The sequence below is a fragment of the Squalius cephalus genome, assembly GCF_949319135.1.
Source record: "Squalius cephalus genome assembly, chromosome: 16".
NCBI classification, from domain to species: domain Eukaryota; kingdom Metazoa; phylum Chordata; class Actinopteri; order Cypriniformes; family Leuciscidae; genus Squalius; species Squalius cephalus.
In genome coordinates, this window is record NC_137137.1 from 7958000 (window position 1) to 7980807 (window position 22808).

Consider the following 22808-nt stretch of genomic DNA (forward strand, 5'->3'; position numbering starts at 1 on the left):
TTGACATTAAAGAAAATGAGCGTGTCACCTTTAAGGTAGGCTGTCTTGTGATGGCATGATAAACATCCACAACACAATCCATTTTATTACAGTATTACCATGATGAATGAGTGACAATAGGCGTACAGAATGACAAACTGTGAATTTATCTAATTATTTAAAGATTCAAGCCATGAAAACTAAGCAAATGAAACTGTTAATAGACATCTCAGAGAGTTAATTAAGGAATCATAAATGCTGTATGTCAACTAAATTGTACATATTCATTAATGTCAGCAGGGAATTACACACATCAATAGTTTTGAATGCACCGTTTTAATTTAGTTTACCAGTGGTTCTTTAAACCTTCGGTTTAAATGGAGTCCACGTTTCTTCTGAATTATGCCTCCATGGGAATGTTTATTCATCGTCTTCACTCAAATATCTTGATGATTTACACAAATTTTGGACACTATTTCCTCTTGTTCTCCTCCTGGATTGGTTTTGTGCATCTTTTATTTCTTGTGGTTGCCAAACTGTACAGCCATTTGGTCACTGACACAGCGGAACGCAGAGGGCTGCACCTCCCAGTACCTGATCGGGTTGTCAAAGAGACTGATGCCATTGTAGAACACCCTCTTCATCCCAAAACCTGTTGGGCAGAAGTCATCCACCCCAACATTGGTGATGTTGTTTGAATGGAGGTAGACAACCTGTAAGGAGAGTGTGGTTCAGTTTATTTAGTGTAAATGTATAAGTAGAATCAGTAGAATTCTGTACACAAACACAAGCACACCTGCAGATACTTCATATTAGGCAGACCACCGGGCACACCGGGCAGACGGTTGTTGTCAAGGTGCAGCTCCCTCAGGTTGGTGAGGTAAGATAAAGCACCGTGCTCAATGTGGCGAATCTGGTTACTGCCGAGTCCCAACCTAGACACAGAGAGAGACAGAGGGGTTTTAACCACTAGAGGACACCCAAAGCAAATTTTATGTCATAATAAAGTCCATGTAAAAGTGTAACTGAAGGGAAATGTTTCATTGATCATACATATATTAATCACGCCAAATAATTGGGAATGTGTATGGGTTTACCTCTGCAGCTGGGTGTACTGGCTGAGATCCACAAACTCAATGGCCTGAATCTGATTATTGTCCAAATGAAGCTCATGGAGACTGCTGGGAAGGTCTGGCAAGAATGAAACACATTCCATATGGAGTAGAATGAGTTGCATTGTATTTAAAACATAATTGGACACATTCCTTGAAGAAAAGAATTTTGTATTCTGTAACAAAACACCTTTATGTATATGTATGCTGTTGCATTTATAGGCATGTATTAATACATTACTCCAGTCTTCAGTGTCACATGATCCTTCAGAAATCATTCTAATATTCTGATTTAATACTCAGTTATTATCAATGTTGAAAATCATTTTTTTTTTCAGGATTCGTTGATGAATAAAAAATTAAAAAGAACAGCATTGAATCAAAAAATAAATATTTTATATTTTAACTATATATAAAACTTTACTATCACTTTTTATCAATTTAACACATCCTTGCTGAATAAAAAGTATTAATTTCTATAAAAAAATTAAAGAAAAACAAGAAAGCTTTTGAACGGTAGTGTATATTGTTACAAAATATTTCTATTTTTTTTAAAAATGCGGTTCTTTTTTTAAACTTTTTATTCATCAAAGTATCCCAAAATAAGTAGCAATTTAATATACTTAATATAAAATATTAAGCAGCACAACTGTTTCCAACACTGATAATAAATCAGCATATTAGAATAATTTCTGAAGGATCATGTAACACTGAAGACTGGAGTAATGATGCTGAAAATTCAGCTTTATATATATATATATATATAATTTATTTCAAAATAGTCAATTACTTAAATATACATAAAATTTTAACCATCACTCTCATTACCTTTGGGTACCCCGGTGAGTTTGGCTTCAGAAATGCGCAAGTAGTTCAGTTTAAGGCCCATAAATGCTCCAGGTTCGAAACCACTGTTCTGGAGTGGATTACGACCCATTTCTGCAAAATAAACCAGTGTTTGAGGCACAAATAGAGTATTTTGTGTTATTTATGTAGAGCTTTTTATCAGTAAATGTCAAAAAGCAGCTTTACAGGACTATAACCTCAGTGAGCAACCATTAGGTGACATTGTGAATCATATGATGTCATTAGCACAGCTAATATACAGTATACACACAGACAAACACACAGTCTTACCAATGACATGCATGTTGTGGAGGCCTGAGAAGCTAAATGCCGGCACCTTCTTGATGTGATTGTCATGGATACGCAGCTCCACAAGGGATGGAGGCAGGTTTTTGGGGATGGAAGTCAGAAGGTTGTGCGAGATGTATAACTTCTGCAAACGCTTCAAAGGAAGGAATGCCTTGGGATGAACTTTGGAGATTTGGTTATATCTTAACACCAGGGCCTGAAACGGGACAGGGGCTATGAATTGTTGATAGGAATGCACAACATAAAGCACAATTTTGCATTTAGAAATTCATTCACAAAATGACAGCAAATGTAATCATTATGATGCAAAATATAAAATAAATAGCCTATATGTTAGGTCTCACATAGAGGTTGGTCAGTCCCTTAAAGTCTCCCTCTCTTATCTCTGTGATCCTGTTGCTCTGCAGGTCCAACAGCAGTGTGTCTGAAGGAATGTCATATGGCACGTAACCTAACCCTGTTGGGGGAATAATGCAAAAATAGAAATAAGGTCTGAAAAAACAAAACAATATTGTGGATCAAATGTTGTTTTTAGGCTTTTATGTTGCAGTGGTAATTCATATTTTTCGGGATAGTGGAAAACTCAACATGAAATCAGAATGCAAATATTTTTCTGTGTTTTTTTTACACATTCTGGTCTTATATTGTGGAATTTAATGGTATTTTTTTAAACTTATTTTTTAGCCCCTTCCCTCCAACATTTGTCTGACCACATTTCACAAACTGTCTGGTGGATAAAATTAAGTCCTACCCTATTCTTTTTTTAGTTTAATATCCTGTCTCACTTGCCACATTAAGAAAGTAAAAAGCTACCTATAATTGATGGCTAGATATAACAGCAACAGTAAAAAAAAAAAGAAGTCCTTTTCAATGTACAAAACAATCGGCCAAGCAACAAGACTAACACTGCAACACTTTACCAGTAATATAAAAACAGAAGTCCAATGAGGTCATTCTTGCTTCAATTGATGATTTAAGACGCCAGCCGGCAGTAGCGTTATATGAAATGAGAGCGCGATTCCGCGGTGTGATACGAGAGACATGAAAGTAGCGCCGGCCTCAGTTAACGTCAGTCATCGTCCTGCGATGTTAAAAACCTTAAAAAGCATTCTCTCTTTTTTTTTTTTTTTTTGTACCTTTCAGCGTAATACAACACAGCACACAACATAATATTAAACAGTAATAGAAAAATACAATGAAACAAACATAACACGGATGAGCGGACTGATACATAATACAGTGTTACAATGGATAGGCCTAGATGATGGCGAAGATGAGAAAATATCCATCTGATACCTACCACGACGGAACTAATTGTGTATCCCAGTTATCTGTATAATAATATTAGACACTGTAGCCATCAAACAATAAAAAAATAAATAATAATAATCAATCAATAATCAATCAATCATGTCACATGATGCCTTTAGAAAGTGTAGTAGTAGGCAGCTCATTTAAGAAACAACTTCTTCAGTTTTTACCATCTGAGTCTTTGGGTTACCCAGGTTCACTTGTAAACTTTTCAGCGGGCTGTAATTTTGGAAATGTTTTGTAATTCTCTGGGCTTTGGGACTCTGTGTGTTTGCTGTGCTCTGTTGTTGTGTGCTAGCATTCCCCTCTGAGCTTCCCATATAATTAAGATGGAGCCAGATGACCATGGCTCCACGTAGCACATTACAATGTGGAGAGAGGGAAAAAGAGGAGAATAACTGTACTTTATGAACTTCATAAAAGAGAGATAGAGGGAAAGAGGGCAGCTGTGCTTGGGTGGTACCTGGCATCCATAAAAATTGTCCATTTGCTTTTAAATTCATCATCCCTGGTGAAACCGACATCATAGTTTATGGCACGTTTGCTGTACCGAGTAGAATAACCAGAACGTCTGTCTTCTCAGGTGACAGACCACACGCCACATGTGCTGTCTGATGTGGAAGGGCCAGATTAGCGGTGTGTCTGAATTGGTATCCGTTCTTGAGCTAAATTTGATCCTGATCTCATGCAGGACTTTGATGTGGATTTTAAAACCTGACATTTCTATTTAGCTTTCAGCCAAAATTTCCTCCTCACTTTCCCTACTTTGAGCCACAACTTTTGATTTATTTATATACATATAACTCGTAACTCATATTCATATCTTTGTGTTTCATACCACGTTCATTCATGCTACATTTTTTAAATATCATGGGAAAAATGACAGGCAGGTCTTTGAAGTTTGCTCGATGTAACAGGCTAGTAATTTTGGGATAAGATGGATGATATTAAAGGGGATATCCTGTAACTCATTCCATACTAATCACTAACTAGTGTGACTTGACTCTTTACACCAGTGGTTATCAACTGGTGAGTTGCAGCCCAAAAACGGGTCAAAAGTAGCCTATGTTCTGATAATGTTGTTGAAACACAGTATTAAATAATAAAATGCATAATTAATTGTATGATTCTTTAAAATGGCTATACTATATTTGGTACATATACAAAACAGCCCATGGTATTTTAAGTTTTCATATTCATCTGGTGCATGCCATCATTTTTCATATTCTTGGGACTATATTTTTATTGTTCGGTTTTAAGGCCATTATGTTTACGCTTGTGCAGCAAACAATTTTGGCACTGCGTTTTCCCATATAAAATGTGAGTCTAGAAGCAAAACCTCTCAGACTAAACAGTCATTATCTTGTCTGTCTATACCAAGACACCATTGCAAACACATATCATCTTAAGCCCACCTAAATCCGAGCACTGTACGACTCTGAGGTCGCACCGACAGCCAAATGGGCATGTGGGATGTTCAGGTTGGTATGGATCCATAGCTGACCCTTCCTCCTGGTCCTTCATCATCATCATCAGCTCTTTCACATCAATGTCCTTGCCAAAGTCCCAGAATCCTTTCTGCTCAAAGGGAAGGGCGGAGGAGTCTTGTGGCAGGTGGGCAGTGCAGAGAAACAGGAAAGCCACACAGACCGACAACATGGCTGCTACGTTTTTAATCTGAATCAGAGGAAGAAGTAATCAGAAGAAGTACTAGAAGAAGCAAACTTTAAAAATATGGCAGTACAATTGTTCTCCACAGTTTTATAAATACCATAAATGCTACTTTGCATCCAAGAGCTGATTCTGGTAAAATCCTTCATCTTGCGGTCTCATTAAGCTTTGAATATGCAGCCGCCTCGCTGACAGTCATAATAAACCAATATGCTCTCCACATCGACAATGGGGAAAATATCTCATTGTAACTAAAACTAAAACCTGAGACAGGGAAAGACTTGTTTGGGTCAGATGCATCAACGTGTGCAAATGTGTATTTTCGTAACCTGTCTTCATGCTATATTTACAGGTTTTTTTTCTCTCCCAGAACGGGTGTAAAATCATCTGAGTGTATTTTTGTGCCCTTTGTCCAGCTGAATTACAGCTGAAACCACACTGATGCAACGTCAGTAGGAGATATATATTTAGCCCTTTTGGTGCATTTGATAATTTTCTTCTGCAGAAGAAACACGTGACAAATGTACATAATTAATGTAAATAAATTATGTGACTTTACTCACTAATAACTGATGCAGTTCCATCCTAAAGGAAAATTGAATTACTTAGATGTTGCTCTTTCATAGCTGAGGGCATTTTGTTTCATTTAAGTATCAACAATCTCAGATGTTTAGTCTGAAATTCCTTAGGAGATTCAAAAATGGAAATAAATTTGAAATTTGTTGACACAGTAAGACTAGTGCATAGCTCAGATTACATAGCTCAGATAATTTAGTAAGTAATACCAGAGTTCATATTCAAACTGATTTTTGATTGGTGTCTTGGTAAATCGGAGCACAGTTGGTTAAATGATTGAGATCTCTTCTGTAAAGACTTGAGGAGAGATTTTAGGATGTTTTTCTTAAAGGTATGGTTGGCAATTTGTTTTATAATCAATTTCTGTTATACTGGTTGAAACGCTCTTCACATCCTGATACGAATCAACAATAGAAGTGCCCTAAATATTAAAACACGTACATACATCTTCTTTGGAAGGCACAGGACCAAAAAAATGTTCATCCAATCATTGCATTCGGTCCGAATGCAATGATAGGATGGTCCTACCTGCCTGTCAACATTTGTATTTCCATACCTCCGCGCACCCTGTTCACGCAGACATCACACGCCATCAGCGCGCTCTGTAAGTCTATTCAGAGTTGTAGACAGACAGCCACCGAGAGCAGCAAACAAACAGCAGCCGCCTTTTACAGTTCCACCTGAACCAAAACAACGAGCTTATGCTGCGTTCACGCCATGTCCTAACTGTAATTACGAGATGGCAACCCATGATGTTGTTGTTCGCAGCTGTTCACGTCATCAGACTCGGATTTATGCGTATTTCTATATCAACACTATCAACGTTCAGCATTATTACGTTCATTATATTGTAATGTTATTGTGCTTTGAGACATGAGGTAGTTTAATGTTGTCTCTCGTCTCATGCCGCTTTGCAGACTCTGCTGTGAGCGTTAGGGGTGGGCGATATAGCCTCAAAATTATATCACGATATTTCAAGAATATTTGCGATAATGATATTTATGACGATATAAAAAAAAATTTGACAATTTTTTTATTACATTTATCTCACCTAAATGTTTGCTCACTCATTGTGTTTTTACAATTGGGTAATTTTGTATTTCAGAGTTTACACAAAACAAGGAAGCTTGATTTCAATCTTTGAATTAAATTGAAAAAAGTAGCAAAACATATATACAAAATAATAAAGATACAAATAAAGAGAAACGTTTTTGGGTAGGTCTAACACTATTCAGAAATACTACAGAAACTGAATAAGGTAATCAAATGTAAAATAACACTAGTCCTGACTAAATTAAATTAAAGGCTATTAATTCTGATTCCTTACAATGAAAGCTATCTTTTGTTGTTTTGACGACAACATTAATGACAGACACATATGGCTGCTGTCACTTTTAGAGCTAGTGCCCGGATCCATTACTGTTATACTGTCTGACACACTGTCACGCACGTTTTATGGTTATTTCAGACATAACCGACTGTTTACGAATATACTAACCATGACCGGAATTTTTACACAATTTTGCGTGTTTTTTCCCCCGTTAAAGCAATATAATCCGCGAAATAGAACTTTTGTTACTCGCGAGCTGTTTGAGGCGGCTTTACTGTATGCACGCAGAGTAAACATCTCTCAGAGAGCGCGCGAGAGTACTGAATAGTTTAAAATCGCAAATGTTTAAACTGATAAGACTTAAAAAGAAGTGAAAATGATAAACTTTAGTTACGATGCAAGTGACAAAAGACAATTCCGTCATGTCCTGACTGCTAAACACAAGAGTGTGGTATCGACGCTTGACTTGTGCAACCCATTTTGAAAGCGAGAGAGAGAGAAGACGCGGCACCGCTGAAAACTCACGCGGTTGGTAAAATCAATATTTGCGGGGGAATTTCCCGCATTATAAGTGGTAGACCTGCGGGAATTATTAAAATACTATTGAAGTAGCTCCTTTTTAGGTACTAAATCGTCATTGGAGGCTGACTTGCTGCTCTCGCGCTCAGATAGGTGTTGTTATTGTGCGTGCTAAGGAACGTAATGCGCCATACGTCATTGCATCGCTATATCAGTGATATCGCGATATGACACTTTTTTATCATGTAAAAATTTATACCGGTATTATCGTGGACGGTATGATATGGCACACCCCTAGTGAGCGTTCATGTGTTTTGAAGGAGGCGTGACTTTGGAGATGCTCTGAAAAGAGGGTGGGATCTTACGCTTAGTTTTAAAGCTAGCTTGTTATTGCTAGCCTGTCTGAAATTGCCTACCCTACCTTTAAGAGAAAGTTTTGAGAAGAAAGCAAATCTCAATACGCTCGCCTTTTAATCTCACTATTGTCAGGAGAAACAATTGAGATATTAAAGAGATTTCATATGTGATATTTTGCAGTTTAGACTTCTTACGTCTAGTGGTGTTATTGTTAACAAAAACTAAAACTGAAGATATTAAAATAAAATAAAAAATAAATAGAATAAAATATAAATATTAGGTGAAAAAATAAACTTAAAAAACTAATAAATTAGAAATTTTGCCTTAAAATAATGCTAAATAGAAATATAAAAAATAATACAAATGACAAAAGCACTAAACAAAATTAAAACTTAAACTCAAATTAAAATGAAATCAAAGCTCATTCAAAATATAAAACTATATAAATAATACTAAAATAACACTGTTTCACTTCAATGTGCAGACACACTGATCCACATATTTTATTAGATTCTGTGACCGTCCAGATCCGCAGTAACTAGTTTTATTTTGTGCCACGTGTTGTGCGTGTGGTTTTAAACTGCCTCTGAGCTCTTTCTCTCTCTCTCTAAATTCACTCCCACACCCTTTACCACAGAATGGCAAAAGAACCACATTACTGGCAAGTTTAACAGATTGTTTTTGGAGAGACACCCTGATTCATGCACCGAAATAAAGACACTGAATGAACCAAAATCATATCCTCTTAAAATATGACAGTAATGTTATGTAATAAACTGGAAGACCTAATTTAAAAACACATAATATGATGGTGCACAGCCTTATTTTGACCACTGCCAATTCTACTAACAATACAATAAAAGTACTAATGAATATAAAAAGGTTTTTTTTCTTCTGTTTACCAGCTCTTAAAAGTTTTTGCCTTCATCTTAAGCAGTCTGTACCCACTTATGAGCTTGATGCAGATGAGTCTTTATTTCTTTAGAAAAAAATATCTTAACGGACAACTAAGAATGTTAAGGTGTCTAGCTTTTTTCTTCAAAGATGTACAATATCAAAATGATGCCAAATGGTCATGCAAAGCTGATTTACATGTAGAGAGATGAGATGAGCTAATTAAAGACTACATTACTGAATGCTGTCAAGATTACAGAGTTGACGTGGATGACTGAGTGACTCATAAAGCCGATGCCAACACAACATTTCTCAAGGATTTTAAAGTAGCCTTTTTTCTTTTTTTAAATGAGCTCAAAAAAGCTTTGTAAGCTTTTCAAAGAATTGAACTGGTCATAACAGAATCAGATTAATTAAGTTGTCGTGCATTAGGTGCACAAAACTGAACAGGGAACATGTCAGAAAGATAAATAAGATCATCGAAGCATCTTACCTGATGTGCAAGATGTATTCGGAGATGATTTCTTCTCTTTTGAGATGTCTGATGGCAAACAGATTTTATGGTTTGATCATTGTTTTGGATGACTGTCTTTTAGGTCCTTGGTTGCCAGCAGTCACTCAGCACTGAACAGTACCTGCAGTTCAAAACACAGGACAGCTTGCAAAAAGAGGGAAAAAACTGTGTATTTGAGACATTCCCACTTAAGTTGTCTTTCCCTCCCACTGTTTTTCTCCTTTTTGGGTGGTGAGTGAGTGAGTGAGAGAGAGCGAGAGTTAGATAGTGTGTGGGATGGTAATTCCACCAAAATACTATAGTTACCATAGTTATTCTTATACTTATTAAGACATTTCATTTGAAATCACCCTTTTTTGAATATTCAGGATACATATTAATAATGAAGTATCCATCCACAAAACTTTACTTATAAATGAGATGTAATGAAATGGGACAAACAGATTAATATATTTAAAATGTGAAGTTGTTTTTCCTGTTCAACAGATCAATAATATTAACTATAGTAAAGTTTTGTAGACTAACTTTGATATTGGCTTCAGTCTAAGTGTTTAAATTAGTTTAAAGTTTTTAAGCCAATCATAGATAGATAGATAGATGCTTTAAAATAGGCTACATGTTATGTTTACATTGATCTCTGTTTGACATGCTAAGAGCCACAATGAATACATCTTGCCACAGACTTCCAGGTTTTCCCACCAAGACTGGTGTTACTCCAGGATATGCTCTTTTAATATAAGGAAGTTTTTCTTCATGGTTTAGGACACGGTCCACGCCCTGTAAATGAAGAGCAGTCGCAGAAATATATACATCAGCAGAGAATCAATGTAGGGACGGCCCAAAGAAAATAAATCTGAGACAGAGTCCTGCTGTGAAGTAGAAAAAGAAGCACTTGTGGCAGCAAGTTACCACTTTAAGAGAAGAGTTTCTCTGGATAGAAATAGAGCAACCAGAGAGCGCCACTGCCCAGTGCTAGTGCTAGTCTACTGTGTCATAATACTGACAGAATGATGAAAGTGCAACTCAGCACTGCGTTGATGCTCTGTGCTGTCTGTTTCTGTTAGAACAAAGCAATGTCCCAAAAAAGCACGAGTGATACTGCAGTTATTAATTGTGTAACCTTAAATTTGCTAGTCCATTATTTTGTGTTATTTTATTTCACTAGTTGTAAATTGATTATTTTATTTGGGAAAAAAGAAACAGATGTTAAACAATAATAATCTATTTAAGAAAATGTTTTTCATACATTTTTATTTGTCTTATGCAAAGTTTTATGTATATTTGTGTAGAGGTTATGTTGTGCGCTGGGAAAAGAAAAAACAGAGAGAAGAAAGGTAGTTGTTAGTCCAGTCATTTTAAGCCAAAATGGGGGTCAGCCTTGAACAAATTGCAATAGAAGCAAACTCAACTGATTTTGTATCCTCAATATGTCCTGAGTAAGGAAAAAAAAGTTTTGAAAAAGACCCAAATAGCCTATTCATTCTTTTTCTCACGTGAATAGAGTAAAAGTTTTAACCTTTAGATATCACCATGAAAATTACTGAGTTGATTGCATCAAGACAAACAAAAAATGTATTGAACAAAGAATGAATAGGCTATATTTGGGTCTTTTTCGAAACTTTCCCCTAATGAGATTCTTCGGGTCTTTTTTTTTCCTTACTCAGGACATATTGAGGATACAAAATCAGTTGAGTTGCTTCTGTTGCATTTGTTCAAGCTTTTTTTCATAAAATGACTGGACTATGTAGGCTATGCGAGTTTGGCGGCTGTTCATGCTGTTAAATATGCCGATGCTTCTGTTTATAGCAGAAACGTCTCGACTAACGTAACCTCGATTCCCTGAGATGAGGGAACTTCAATATTCTCGACTCGAGAAAAGGAGTTTTGCTAGTCTTACGCAATACGATAGACCTCTCGAAAGGGAACGTGGATTATCACCACTGTAACTCGTGTTTTATTTATTTTACCCACGGTGAAGAGACTGGAGTAAACGCCGATACGGCATCAAGAAATAAGGGTTACAAGAAGTTCAAGTAATTTACATTTCAAACAAAAACTGACCTGTAAATCGATATTTTTCTCCGTCAATGAAAACAAGCCAAATAATCCAGAAAATAGGGCTGTCAATATGTAAAAGATTGTTAATGCTGTTCCTTTTTTAACGTTAATACATAAATAAGTATGTTTAAGCTTTACGTTTACCGCCGCCCCCTAGTGGACAAATGTGAAATTCAGATGCACTGAGCAGAGAACACACACTAAACGCTGAGAATAATTCACTCCTTGAGCAGAACTGCAGGACACAAGGAGTGTCTCATTTTCACCAGAGATGTGCTTAAAATATTAAAATAAATCTTTTTGATCCCAGATTAATTCTTTCACCCCTTAACTTTATTGTAGTTTGTAAATAAGAGAATACAAACGTACAGACAACAAAGTAACACAACAATGAATTGTAAAAGTCAAAACCTTCTGCTACTGAAAACCATGTTAAAACAGTATTAAAATAAAAAAATCAAATCAAATCAAAAAAATAAATAATGTGTAAGCTGATATATAAAAAAAGAACTATTGCATATACTTTAAAAAAAGAAGAAAGGAATCTTTGCACCTGAAATGTAAGTTTGATTTATAAAAAATTAAAATTGCAGACATACAGGTGTAAAAAAAAAAAAACAATAAGACAGACATTAGATATGATAATGTAAAACAACTACAACAGACAAGTGCAACAGAAAAGATCCTCCATGTAAATGTAAATCTGTGCTAAACAGACCCCTACAAACCTGTTTTGAACACAGCTGATGTCAAACAATAAATGTCTGCAGTAGATTTTAATTGCAGTAAGGCACAAAACAATGCATGTGCATGTGTGGCCCCATTGAGACAGAACAAAAGACTGTCAGAACATCCCTAAAACACAGCTAACACAAAATGAAAGGCCTCTAGTGTAAAAAAGGGAACTGCATCTGTATTGTTACTTCACTTAAATCTCTGAATTATGGCTTGAATTAAGATGCTCTGTAAACTCGAAGCTCTGTGAGGCTTTCATTTCTGGTGCTCTTCGTATCTCTGGGGCCGCAGAAGGACGCTCTGGTAGGTTTTGATGCAGGAGAAGGCTGTGGGGGGAATGAGGCGGCGGTCGATCAGGTTGTACTCCAGGTGAACGGACACCAGCAGGGAGTCCTCACGGGCCGTGGTGTCACACAATGAGTTCATAGTGATGTAGCTATAGGGAGAAGATCAGGGTAAAAAACACTCTCCATTAGGACGTTTAACAAGACTATATTTACTGGGTGGACAAAATAAATGTGTATGTATAAACATACTAAGCAGTATGGCTTTTTTCCATGTAAATAGATAGATAGATAGATAGATAGATAGATAGATAGATAGATAGATAGATAGATAGATAGATAGATAGATAGATAGATAGATAGATAGATAGATAGACAGAATCACCAACCTGATGTAGTTGTGGTTGAGTCTCAGGTGCTGCAGATCCTTTAACTGTAGAATGCCTCGTGGGATGGATCTGAGCTGATTGTGGTCCAACAGAAGTTCAGTCAGTGAGTTGTACAGGCCCATGAAGGACACTTCATTTATCCCGTCTTCACGCAGACGGTTATAAGACAGCTGAAGCGAGTCCAGACCAGGCCGCAGGTGGCCGAACACATAGCCAGGAATGCGCTCAATTTGGTTATGATGCAAGTTGAGTTGCCGCAGACCAACCGGCAAGAAAGAGGGAACGTGAACAAGCTTATTATGGGAAAGGTCCAAATATTCCAGTTTTCTGTGGATAAAGAAATTTTTGAAGATGGTTCAAAACAGTTTTGAAATACTTTATTATATATAATGGCCTGGTTTCACAGACAGGACTTAAATTAAGCCAGGATTTGGCCTTTTATGGGTTAGTTCACCCAAAAATGCAAATTACCCCATGATTTACTACCCCTCAAGCCATCCCATATGACTTTCTTTTTCAGACAAATACAATCGGAGTTATAGTTAAAAAATATTCTGGATTGTCCAAGCTTTATAATGGCAGTGAATGGGGGTTGAGATTTTGAAGTCCAAAAAAGTGCATCCATCCATCCATCATAAACGTACTCCACACGGCTCCGGGGGGTTAATAAAGGCCTTCTAAAGCAAAGCGATGCGTTTGTGTAAGAAAAATACCCATATTTTAACGTCCCGACAGATGGCCGTACGCATTGATTTACGGCGAAAGAGTAACCCCTGACCTGACGCATGACGCATTGACGAACCGGTCACGAATTGTAAGTCGAAAACGAGAATATTTAAAGAGAAATGTCGGATTTCGATATAAGAGAAGAGGAGCTTGAGTCTGTTGCCCAGCCCTACAAAGCTTACACTACTCCTACATCCTACGTCAAACATCGCGTCAGGGGTTACTCTTGTGGCGTAAGTCGACTTGCGTAGGCCGTCTGGATTACTTTTATGATGGATGGAATGTGCTTTTTGGACTTCAAAATCAGGACACTATTCACTACCATTATAAAGCTTGGAAGAGCTTGATATTTTTTAATATAACTCTTAATATAACTTGTGTTTGTCTGAAAGAAGAAAGTCATATACAACTAGGATGGCTTGAAGGTGAGTAAATCCATGGGGTATTTTCATTTTTGGGTGAACTATCCCTTTAAGTAGTTTTTATCAACATGCCCTATAACATTACTGATGTCTATCTTGATTCAAAATAATGGCACTGACAAATGTTAAGATATTTTAAGTTGTTTTCAGTTAAAACAGCTCAAACATGCATTTTAGTCTGGGACTAAAGCCTTGTCTGTGAAACCGGTGGAATGAATTATATACTATATAATTAAATATTAAATTATGACAGTCCTTTCCAAAAGTGAAAGTGTATGTTTTTGTTCACAGTCTCACAAGCTAGATTCAAAGTCTCACAGCTCAACATATCATCAACCAGGAGCCAATGGATCTGATAAAGTTAACATATTGAATCCATAGTTATATCTTTATGTATTTCGAAAGTTTAGAGCGGGGTGTCTGCAAATTTTGATTTGATCTTACATGAATTTTTGTTTTAAAAAAAATTGCACAAAAAAAAAAATTAGTATTTTTATATCATTTTTTTAAAAGTTATATTATTAAAGTTTGGAATATATAACATTTTTCATTGTATCTCCCACATTAAAACGTACACAACCTTCAAAAGTTTAGTCAGTAAGATTTTTTGTTTTTGAAAGAAAAATTAAAAAATAAAAATCTGAAAAGATGCATTATATTAATTAAAGAAGCATTACATTGATTTCCACAAAAATATAGACCGGAGTAATGGCTGCTGAAAATTTACCTTTGCCATCACAGGAATAAATTACATTTTAAAATTTATTAAAATAGAAAACTGTTATTTTAAATTGTAATAATATTTCACAATATTCATGTATCTTTGATCAAATAATGTACAATTATATGACTCTGACCATCAAAATGATTATTTGATTGATTGTTTTAACCGCTCCATCCCTTTATCCAATAAGTAAGTGGTCCTGAACCTGTTTGTATGCATTACAGTAACTGTCCACAAGATGGCACCTAACAGCAGAGAGAGAGAAAGTGAGAAAGAGATCTGAACTCACAGCAAGTGTATCCATGCTCTTGGATGAATGCGGTCCTCTCGGATTCGGTTATGGCTGAGGTCCAGGACTCTCAGATTTGTGGTCTTGTTGAGAAGCCCTGAATGGACAACCTCTATTTTGTTGTCAGACAGATGCAGCTCCTGAAGTAGTAACAAAATCAACAAAACTCCATTATCAACTGCACTCCAAAACTAAATGTAATTTTTAGGTAACCAAACTATTATCTAGTGCATGTTTTGCACAGTTTATATAGTATGTCGCCTATGTTCTTCAACTTTAGTGCTTTTCAGACACAAAATGTGACTGACCTGTACTGACACAGGCAGACCAGAGGGAATAGCTCTGAACTTATTGTCATCCAGCCTGAGGTAAATCAACCTCTTCAGAGGTTTGAAGGCCAGAGGAGAGACATTTCCATCATGGAAATAATTATCCTCTAACTCCAGTGTCAGCAGCTGTGACAGACCTGAGGAAGAAAATAAGTAACATTAGATTGCCAGAAAATAGCAATTACTATTAGTTTGTCAGGATTTAGCAGTATTTCTAGAGGTTTAATAGAGGTTTCAGTTGTGTTTAATTTACACTATTGTAAAAAAAAGTTTGGGGTCAGTAAGATTTTTTAATGCTTTTGAAAGAAGTCTCTTAAGCTCAAATTTATTTGATCAAAATGACAGTAAAAACAGTCATATTGTGAAATAATATTACAATTAAAAACAACTGTTCATTTTAATATATTTTAAAATGTAATTTATTCATGTGATGGAAAAGCTGAATTTTCACATGATCCTTCAGACTTAATCTGCTGATTTGGTGCTCAAGAAATATTTCTTATTATTATCACTGTTGAAAACAGGTGTGCTGCGCAATATTTTTGTGGAAAATGTGATACAAAGAAACAAATGAGACAATTGTTGATGAGAAATGTTTGAGTTCAGACTGAAATCTCTGACTTTTGATTGCCAATTTTGGTATCTTGGCAAATCTGAGCACCTTTTGAGACATGACTGAAACTGTATATTATACTCAGCTAGATTACTGGGTCTTTTTTTTTAGGAATTTGCTTCTGTCTATGAGAAAACATTAAAAAGATCAAATTTGTGATTTTTTTTTTGCCCTATTACTCTAGTGTACCATAATTCACTCTGGATTAAGCATCAACTAACTGGCAAGTAGATAAAAGTCATTTTCAAATGCCCAGATAACATGAAAAACAGATCTTTTACTGGACTTGAGTGTTGGATAGTGAGTGCATACGGACACTGTGGTTGTGTGTTTACCCTTAAAGCTGTAGGGAGTGAGACCACTGAGTTTATTATCGTTGATCTTCAGCTCCACCAGTGAGGGAGGGAGAGCCGGCACTTTGGTGAAGTTGTTTCCATCAAGGTTTAACCTCCTGAGCTTCGTCAAGTTCTGCAACAGGCCGAGAAGATACTCATAACACTGTCAAAGCCAGACTGGAAATATTTCAAAGCTTTCTGCAAGTCACAGAAGCAAAAGTTACACAACACAGATATTCAGAGTTCATCTGGCATGAGGAACAGACATTTCCGATCATGCTACCGAGCACAGGTAAACACTGAGGTGCAGTGAACATGTGAAAAAAACACTATTCTGCTCTGTGTCACATACATGTCACCTGTAAAATCCTGTGCTTGGCGCCCAGTTGAAATGGCACACAGGTGAGAAAAAGGTAAAAAATGATTGCGTTTCTTTTTGAGGGGTAATATCTATTGGATGAAAATTCCTATGTTCACTGCAGCAACCTGGTGAGAATTTTCTCGGTGATGTCAGACCCGACATCTTGCGAAAACACGTCAGCTACTTGCTAAATATCAAGCATGCACTGTGCGGCACCATAAGGCCTGATAACTCACCATTGTAACAGATAACAGATCTATCCAGTCTATCCATTTTTGCAGATTTATATTGCTCAGAATATTATTAGAGTTTAAACAAATATCACAACCATTGTTATGTGATCTTTAAGATAACAAACAGAGTGAGATGTTCAGAGTACACTTGCTAATAAGGTTTTCTTGACTGCATCTCACCTGAAACACATTCAGTCCCAAAGAGAAATCATCCAGCTTGTTCTTGCTGAGGTCGAGCCACTCCAAGTTGGGAAGACCTGCTAGAGCATGCGCTGGGATCTTGCTGATTTTGTTATCTGCAAAACACCAGGAAGTCATGAGTAATTTTCCACCTCTTTCTGGATCACGGTAAGCTCTGTTTGCACTTCTACAAATCTCCTGATGGACAAACAGTAAGACACTGCCAACAACATCTGTCAAACTCCAACAACACCTTTTCACCCAAAAAATGTATCTTTAAGGGTGGTCTAGAGTCTGAAAAAGGGTCTGTTTTCAGACTCTAGACCCCCTTTTAAAGATGCATTTTTGTTTCACTGTCATTTGCACAACCAAATAAAATGTTCATGTTTTACACATAAATCTACAACAATTTAGTGAGTTTTATGTAAATAGTTTCCAAAAAGTAATTTAATAATGTTAGAAAAAAACTTTATATTTTGACTTTATATCTAATAATTGTGACTTAACATTTCACAATTTGTGAATGCCACAACTTCATATCTCACAATGTGACAAACATTTTTTATCATATATATTTTATCCACTACCATTCAAAAGTTTGGGGTCAGTAAGATTTTTTATGTTATAGTCATCAAGAATGTAAACATTAAGCAGCACAACTGTTTTCAGCGCTGTTAAAAATAAGAAATGTTTCTTGAGCAGCAATTTCTGATTTATGAAGTATCATGTGACACTGAAGACTGGAGTATATAAAGTATATATGGAGTATATATAAAAGTATGTATATAATGTATGTGTATATACAGTATGATGATACCCTCATGAGCAAGATGAACTGCTCTCACCTCACCTGCAAGAAAGAGACTCCTGACCCCTGGGTCTCTGATGAAGGGCATTTGGGTAAGGCGAGTGTTTCCACAGGCGATAAGAGACTCTGAAAGCAAGCAGCCTGCTGGAAGAGAGTCCATGTGAACAGAGGTGCGGAAGACTGGACGGCCAATATCTCCATCCACCGGTCGCCCACTGGGGGCTGGCAGTGGCCTTCCAGCAGGCAGGAGCACAGATCTTCTTGTAGGAAGAGCAAAGGCCGGTTCTGCTCGTGGTACAGCCGGTTTGAGTGTGGGCGGCATTACTCGTCTTTCGATTGCTACAGGGCGGACAGCAGATCTGAACACTGAAATACTGCTGTTATCATCGTCATCATCATCGCTGTCACTGTCGTCCTCCAGATAGTCGTCATCATCGTGGTCATCATTATCAAAATGGATTGGTCTCATATATTGATGTTCTCTGGGTATTAAAGGGGTCTTATGCAGTTTTCCAGGATCCAGACTCAAAGTCACCTGGTTTTTCTTTACTTGCTTCTTAGGGACATTTGAGGATGGCTGAATAAAAAAGAACAATTAAAAGAGGTCAAATCTGCTTAACACTAACCTAGATTGTTTTGCTATTCTTAGCTGGTCTAGTTTACTGGTTTTATGTACTTATAATCAGCTGAGCACCAGATAAACCAGACTAAAACAATTGAAAATCTGAAAAAAAAAGCTAGTCCCAGATTAAAATGCAGGTTTGAGCTGTTTTAACTAAGAGCAACTTGCACTGACATATCTTAAAACATGTCAGTAGCATTGCTTTGTCTTTAAGATGCACATCAGTAATGTTTTATCTAAGACATGTTTATAAAAGCTACTTAAACGTCCTAATTGAACTAAGACCTAATTCGGGCTTAATCTAAACCCTGTCTGTGAAACCAGGCCTGAATATCCTAAACCGGTTAAGACGAGGCAAACAGGTACAATAATGAAGAAAAGGAAAATTCAATAAAGTATATGAAGTATTTTCTCATGCACATCTACATACTTCTTTCGCTGGTGCGACCACCATCTTGTTCTTCCTTGGCTTCACCTCCAGAACCTCCGTCCCCACAGGTGGTTTTCCATTTCCTGTCAGTCTGTTTTTCACGCTTGTTTTCCCCACAGAGGTTGGATTGGTCTTACTGGCCACAGACTTCAGGGTGGGTGAAGCTAGACGTGGTGTGGCAAACAGAAAATCAGTACCTACCACTAACTATCCCACTCCCTTATGGCACCTTTCCCAGCACCACACTGCACCACACTAAGAGCCGATGTTTCGCATAATTCCCCACCTGCATCACCACAGGGATGCCCACTGTTTTCTACTACAAATTGCTATTCCAATTACTATTTCATTGGAACCCCAAAAAACAATAAAAAGAGAATGGAACATATACTACCGTTCAAACATTTGGGTCAGCCAGGTTAAATAAAAAAGGATTTTTATTTCCAATAAATGCTGCTCTTTTGAACTGTCTATTCATCAAAGAATCCTGAAAAAATGTACCACGGTTTCCAGAAAACTATTAAGCAGCGCAACAGTCAACATTGATAATAAAAAGAAATCTTTCTTCTTATTAAATCAGCATATTAGAATGATTTCTGAAAGATTATGTGACAGAGTAATGATATATATTATAATGAAAACAGTTTTAAATTGTAATAATATTTCAACATTTTACTTTTTACTCTTTTACTTTTTTACTTTTTAAGACCCCCAAACTTTTGAACGGTAGTAAGAAATATAAAATAAAGAATGTAGATGCAGGTATTAAAGTGTGATGTTGTCACTCTGAGGGTGCAAGGACTTGACCGATCAATCAAGCAGACTGTGAATGCGGTGAGAAGGAGAGATATGGTGGTTTCCAAACCTCTGGCCGGGCAGGGGACGGTTCGACAGCTCACTGCTCCACCTTTACACTGGCACACACTGCAAGGCTCCGGAGACCAGACAGCCCCCTCGAACAGAGAAATCCCATTCACCAAGCACTGGCTGCCAAGCCCTGGCATGTATCCACAGATACAGAATTTTAGAAATCAGCAAACAGTGGTTCCAACAAGTAATTGGGACACATAAAATGCAAAAATGTCATTGCATTAGTATAAAGTAATAATATAATATAATATAATATAATATAATATAATATAATATAATATAATATAATATAATATAATATAATATAATATAATATAATATAATATAAAATAAAAAAAACAAGTAATCGGACACTTAAAATTCATTAATATCTTTGCATTAAATATGTGGCAATAATATAATATTAAAAAATATTTTTAGTGGATGTATGATGTCAGTTTCCTTTAAGTTTACAATGGTGTAAATAGTTTAGCTTGTGTTATCTGTCAAATAAATGTTTTGTTATGCAATGCAATGACATATTTACACATTTAAAAGACTATTCATCTTAACTCATCATAACTCAGTATAACCACTTATTCTTTGAAAAATACAATTGTGCAATAGATAAATAATATGAGGAAAATATCTTTTAAAATATCAAATTTTTTTGCTTATTAAATAACCACTTACTTTTCAACAAGAACAACTGCACAATAAATATTTGATATTAAATTTTAATATAAAATCACAATATTAGGAACTATTTTCTTACTTAAATGAAATGCTATAAGCATTGCTCACCTGGAAGGAAAGGGTTATCATACTCAAGGGCATCCTCAGCGGACAAGAAGCGCCTGGAGCTCCTCTGTCTCTCTCCTCTTCCTCTTTCTCGTTTTCCCTCAGCTGCTAAAAGCGCTAAACACAGGCACAAACACAAAGCTAAAGACATGTACATTGTGAATGTATGCTTGAGTCAGTTGAGGTCTGATCTGGCTGAGACAGCTGTCTCAATGACTCTGAGGGCTGCACCTTCTGAAAGGCCAGTTATATTCTCTGCCTCTGGAAATCATGTTTAACCCATCCCTCTGAGAAAAAAAAAAAAGAAATGCAAAGGTGAGAGCAGAGAGTGAGGAGGAAGGAATGGAACGGAAGCAGGGGAGTGAGAGGGAAAAAAGAAAAAGAAAACAGTTTCAACAAAGCGCCTCTTTCATTTGCCCTGAAGACCCACCAACCGCCTCTCCTTTCCCTCTCAACAAACGCCCATCGGTCCCCAGAGCCAAACAAACTATTAGAGCGTCCTTGAGCGGAAAAAAAATCTTATCTTTGACACGATTTAATGTTCTGACGTCAATGGATGCACTTTCAGTGTGTGGGATTTCAGATTTGTGTTGATGAATAAAACATTCATTTAAGTCTCTCTTAATATGCACATTTTTTGTGCTTCACTGCAAGTGCAAGTTTGATGGAAGAGCAGAGAAAACATTGGACCATAGGGAGCCGTTGATATGAAAGCTAGCTTTGTTTGTCGAAGGGCCAACGGCACCACACTCCTGAGACATTCTTCAAGTTCCATTGCCTTTTGCAACCTTGCTTGACCATGCGGCCTCTTTCTGTTCAGTGTGGCCGACTCACTGCATACAAGCATTGTTGCTATGACAACCACTTCATTCAATAACATTCCAATTTCTTTCTGCCTGGTTTTATTATTCAAATCAGAAACTAAGATTACCTTAATACAATGTTTCGCCACGATTCTCAGCTGTTGTGGGTCGTTGCTAGGACGTTGCTATGTGGTTGCTTACTGGCCAGAGTCACAATAGTCAACCCTCAAGTTTACATATTCTGAACCTCCTGCATATGGGCAAAATCCAGCTAGAAAAAAGTACATTTGTTAACAAAAATAAAGGCGCAATATGTAAGCATTTTGGATTAAAATATCAAAAAAACACTACAACAATGTTATATATTTTGTCAACTTGTGTTCCTATATTATCCCAAATGTTTCCAACAATGTTTAAATCCAGAGACATAGCAAAATCAGAAAGAGCTTTATTTGTTTTCTCCACCAGAGAATATATTTTTAAATATTGCATGCCATTTACAAGTCATCTAGCTTTTATTAATATGATATTCTAATATTGATCTAGCTTACTGTAGTGTGCAAGAAGTGTCTCATAGCAGCCACCGAGCGAACGCACAGAGTAACGTTATAACAACTTTCAACACACTCAAACATATTTTAGTATGATTGCTTTGACTAAGTAAAACAGCGCTGCGTTACCCCACAATTTTAATTAATCAAATAAAGTGGCCTGTATGAAAATTGATTCAGCACTTGCGGTTATTTCATTAGAATGAAATAAGTTATCAAACGTAACTGTAACACAGTTAAAGCTCAGGGAAGAAGGAGGCAGACGTTAAACGTAACTTTAATCGTAAAATAAACATAAACAACAAAACAAAAGGAGCGCATTATTTCAAGAAGAAAACAGCAGGAAAAGACTACATGTTAATTACCATGTGTACAGGAAGACTGGAATAAGCATTTAAACCTCTTTTATCAGAATAAAGGCTTTTCAGAATCTGGACCGTAATATGTGTTAGCTAACACAACATTAGCACACAAGTGTAAGCCTGTTGTGATTATATAAAATGTGTTTAGAGCAGGCTGGGACAAATAAGTCAATTAGTTCTGCTTAATTCTGTTTGCATCTCCTACACCCCAGTTTGTTATAGCCTTTCTTTATTTTTGCCTCCCACACTGAAAAGTATTAGGCAATTGGATGTAATACTCCCCCATTAGACATGCCCTGAGCTTCCTGTCTTTCATTCAAAAATAAAAACTCTGAATGTTTGTGAAGACAAACAATAATTTTAAACAGGTAAACACGCCACCCACATCTTCCTGTCCCCGGGTTTACCTCGTACATCTGCTCAGAGTCTGACCAAAAACAGGTTATACCAGATATAAATGTATCAAACAAATAACGCAGAAATCGT

The 22808-nt window shown here is 36.6% G+C and overlaps 2 protein-coding genes across 3 annotated transcripts; both read right to left on the reverse strand.

The window, feature by feature from the left end:
* Nucleotides 1–412: 412 nt before the first annotated feature.
* bgna (biglycan a) lies at nt 413–11535 on the reverse strand. Of its 2 annotated transcripts, none has more exons than XM_079897818.1 (9): nt 11480–11535; nt 9398–9539; nt 4973–5234; nt 2591–2703; nt 2229–2442; nt 1920–2030; nt 1077–1170; nt 776–914; nt 413–692 (listed from the first exon to the last, which is right to left on the reverse strand). In XM_079897818.1, exons 3-9 carry the CDS (start codon nt 5214–5216, stop codon nt 495–497), a joined length of 1113 nt encoding a protein of 370 aa, XP_079753944.1. In that variant the 5' UTR covers nt 5217–5234; nt 9398–9539; nt 11480–11535; the 3' UTR covers nt 413–494. The 2 variants fall into 2 exon arrangements, with proteins under 2 accessions (XP_079753944.1, XP_079753945.1); XM_079897819.1 differs by lacking the exon at nt 11480–11535 and adding an exon at nt 10065–10081.
* A 254-nt stretch (nt 11536–11789) lies between these two features.
* LOC307174191 (extracellular matrix protein 2) lies at nt 11790–20826 on the reverse strand. Its single transcript, XM_079897908.1, has 10 exons — nt 20610–20826; nt 19822–19953; nt 18957–19120; nt 17947–18481; nt 17097–17212; nt 16323–16455; nt 15354–15511; nt 15046–15185; nt 12885–13211; nt 11790–12647 (listed from the first exon to the last, which is right to left on the reverse strand). Exons 1-10 carry the CDS (start codon nt 20761–20763, stop codon nt 12467–12469), a joined length of 2040 nt encoding a protein of 679 aa, XP_079754034.1. The 5' UTR covers nt 20764–20826; the 3' UTR covers nt 11790–12466.
* Between the last annotated feature and the right edge of the window lie 1982 nt (nt 20827–22808).

Bases quoted from the DNA above. Each gene is read 5' to 3' on its own strand.
- LOC307174191 (XM_079897908.1), bottom strand. From the start codon at position 20,763: ATGTACATGTCTTTAGCTTTGTGTTTGTGCCTGTGTTTAGCGCTTTTA. The intron at 19,954-20,609 runs GTGAGCAATGCT...GATACATGCCAG, and splicing joins TGATAACCCTTTCCTTCCAG to GGCTTGGCAGCCAGTGCTTG. The intron at 16,456-17,096 runs GTGAGATGCAGT...GGCCTGTTGCAG, and splicing joins TGGGACTGAATGTGTTTCAG to AACTTGACGAAGCTCAGGAG.
- bgna (XM_079897818.1), bottom strand. From the start codon at position 5,216: ATGTTGTCGGTCTGTGTGGCTTTCCTGTTTCTCTGCACTGCCCACCTG. The intron at 2,704-4,972 runs GTGGGCTTAAGA...TTCCCCCAACAG, and splicing joins CGTACAGTGCTCGGATTTAG to GGTTAGGTTACGTGCCATAT. The intron at 2,443-2,590 runs GTGAGACCTAAC...GTCCCGTTTCAG, and splicing joins AGGGACTGACCAACCTCTAT to GCCCTGGTGTTAAGATATAA.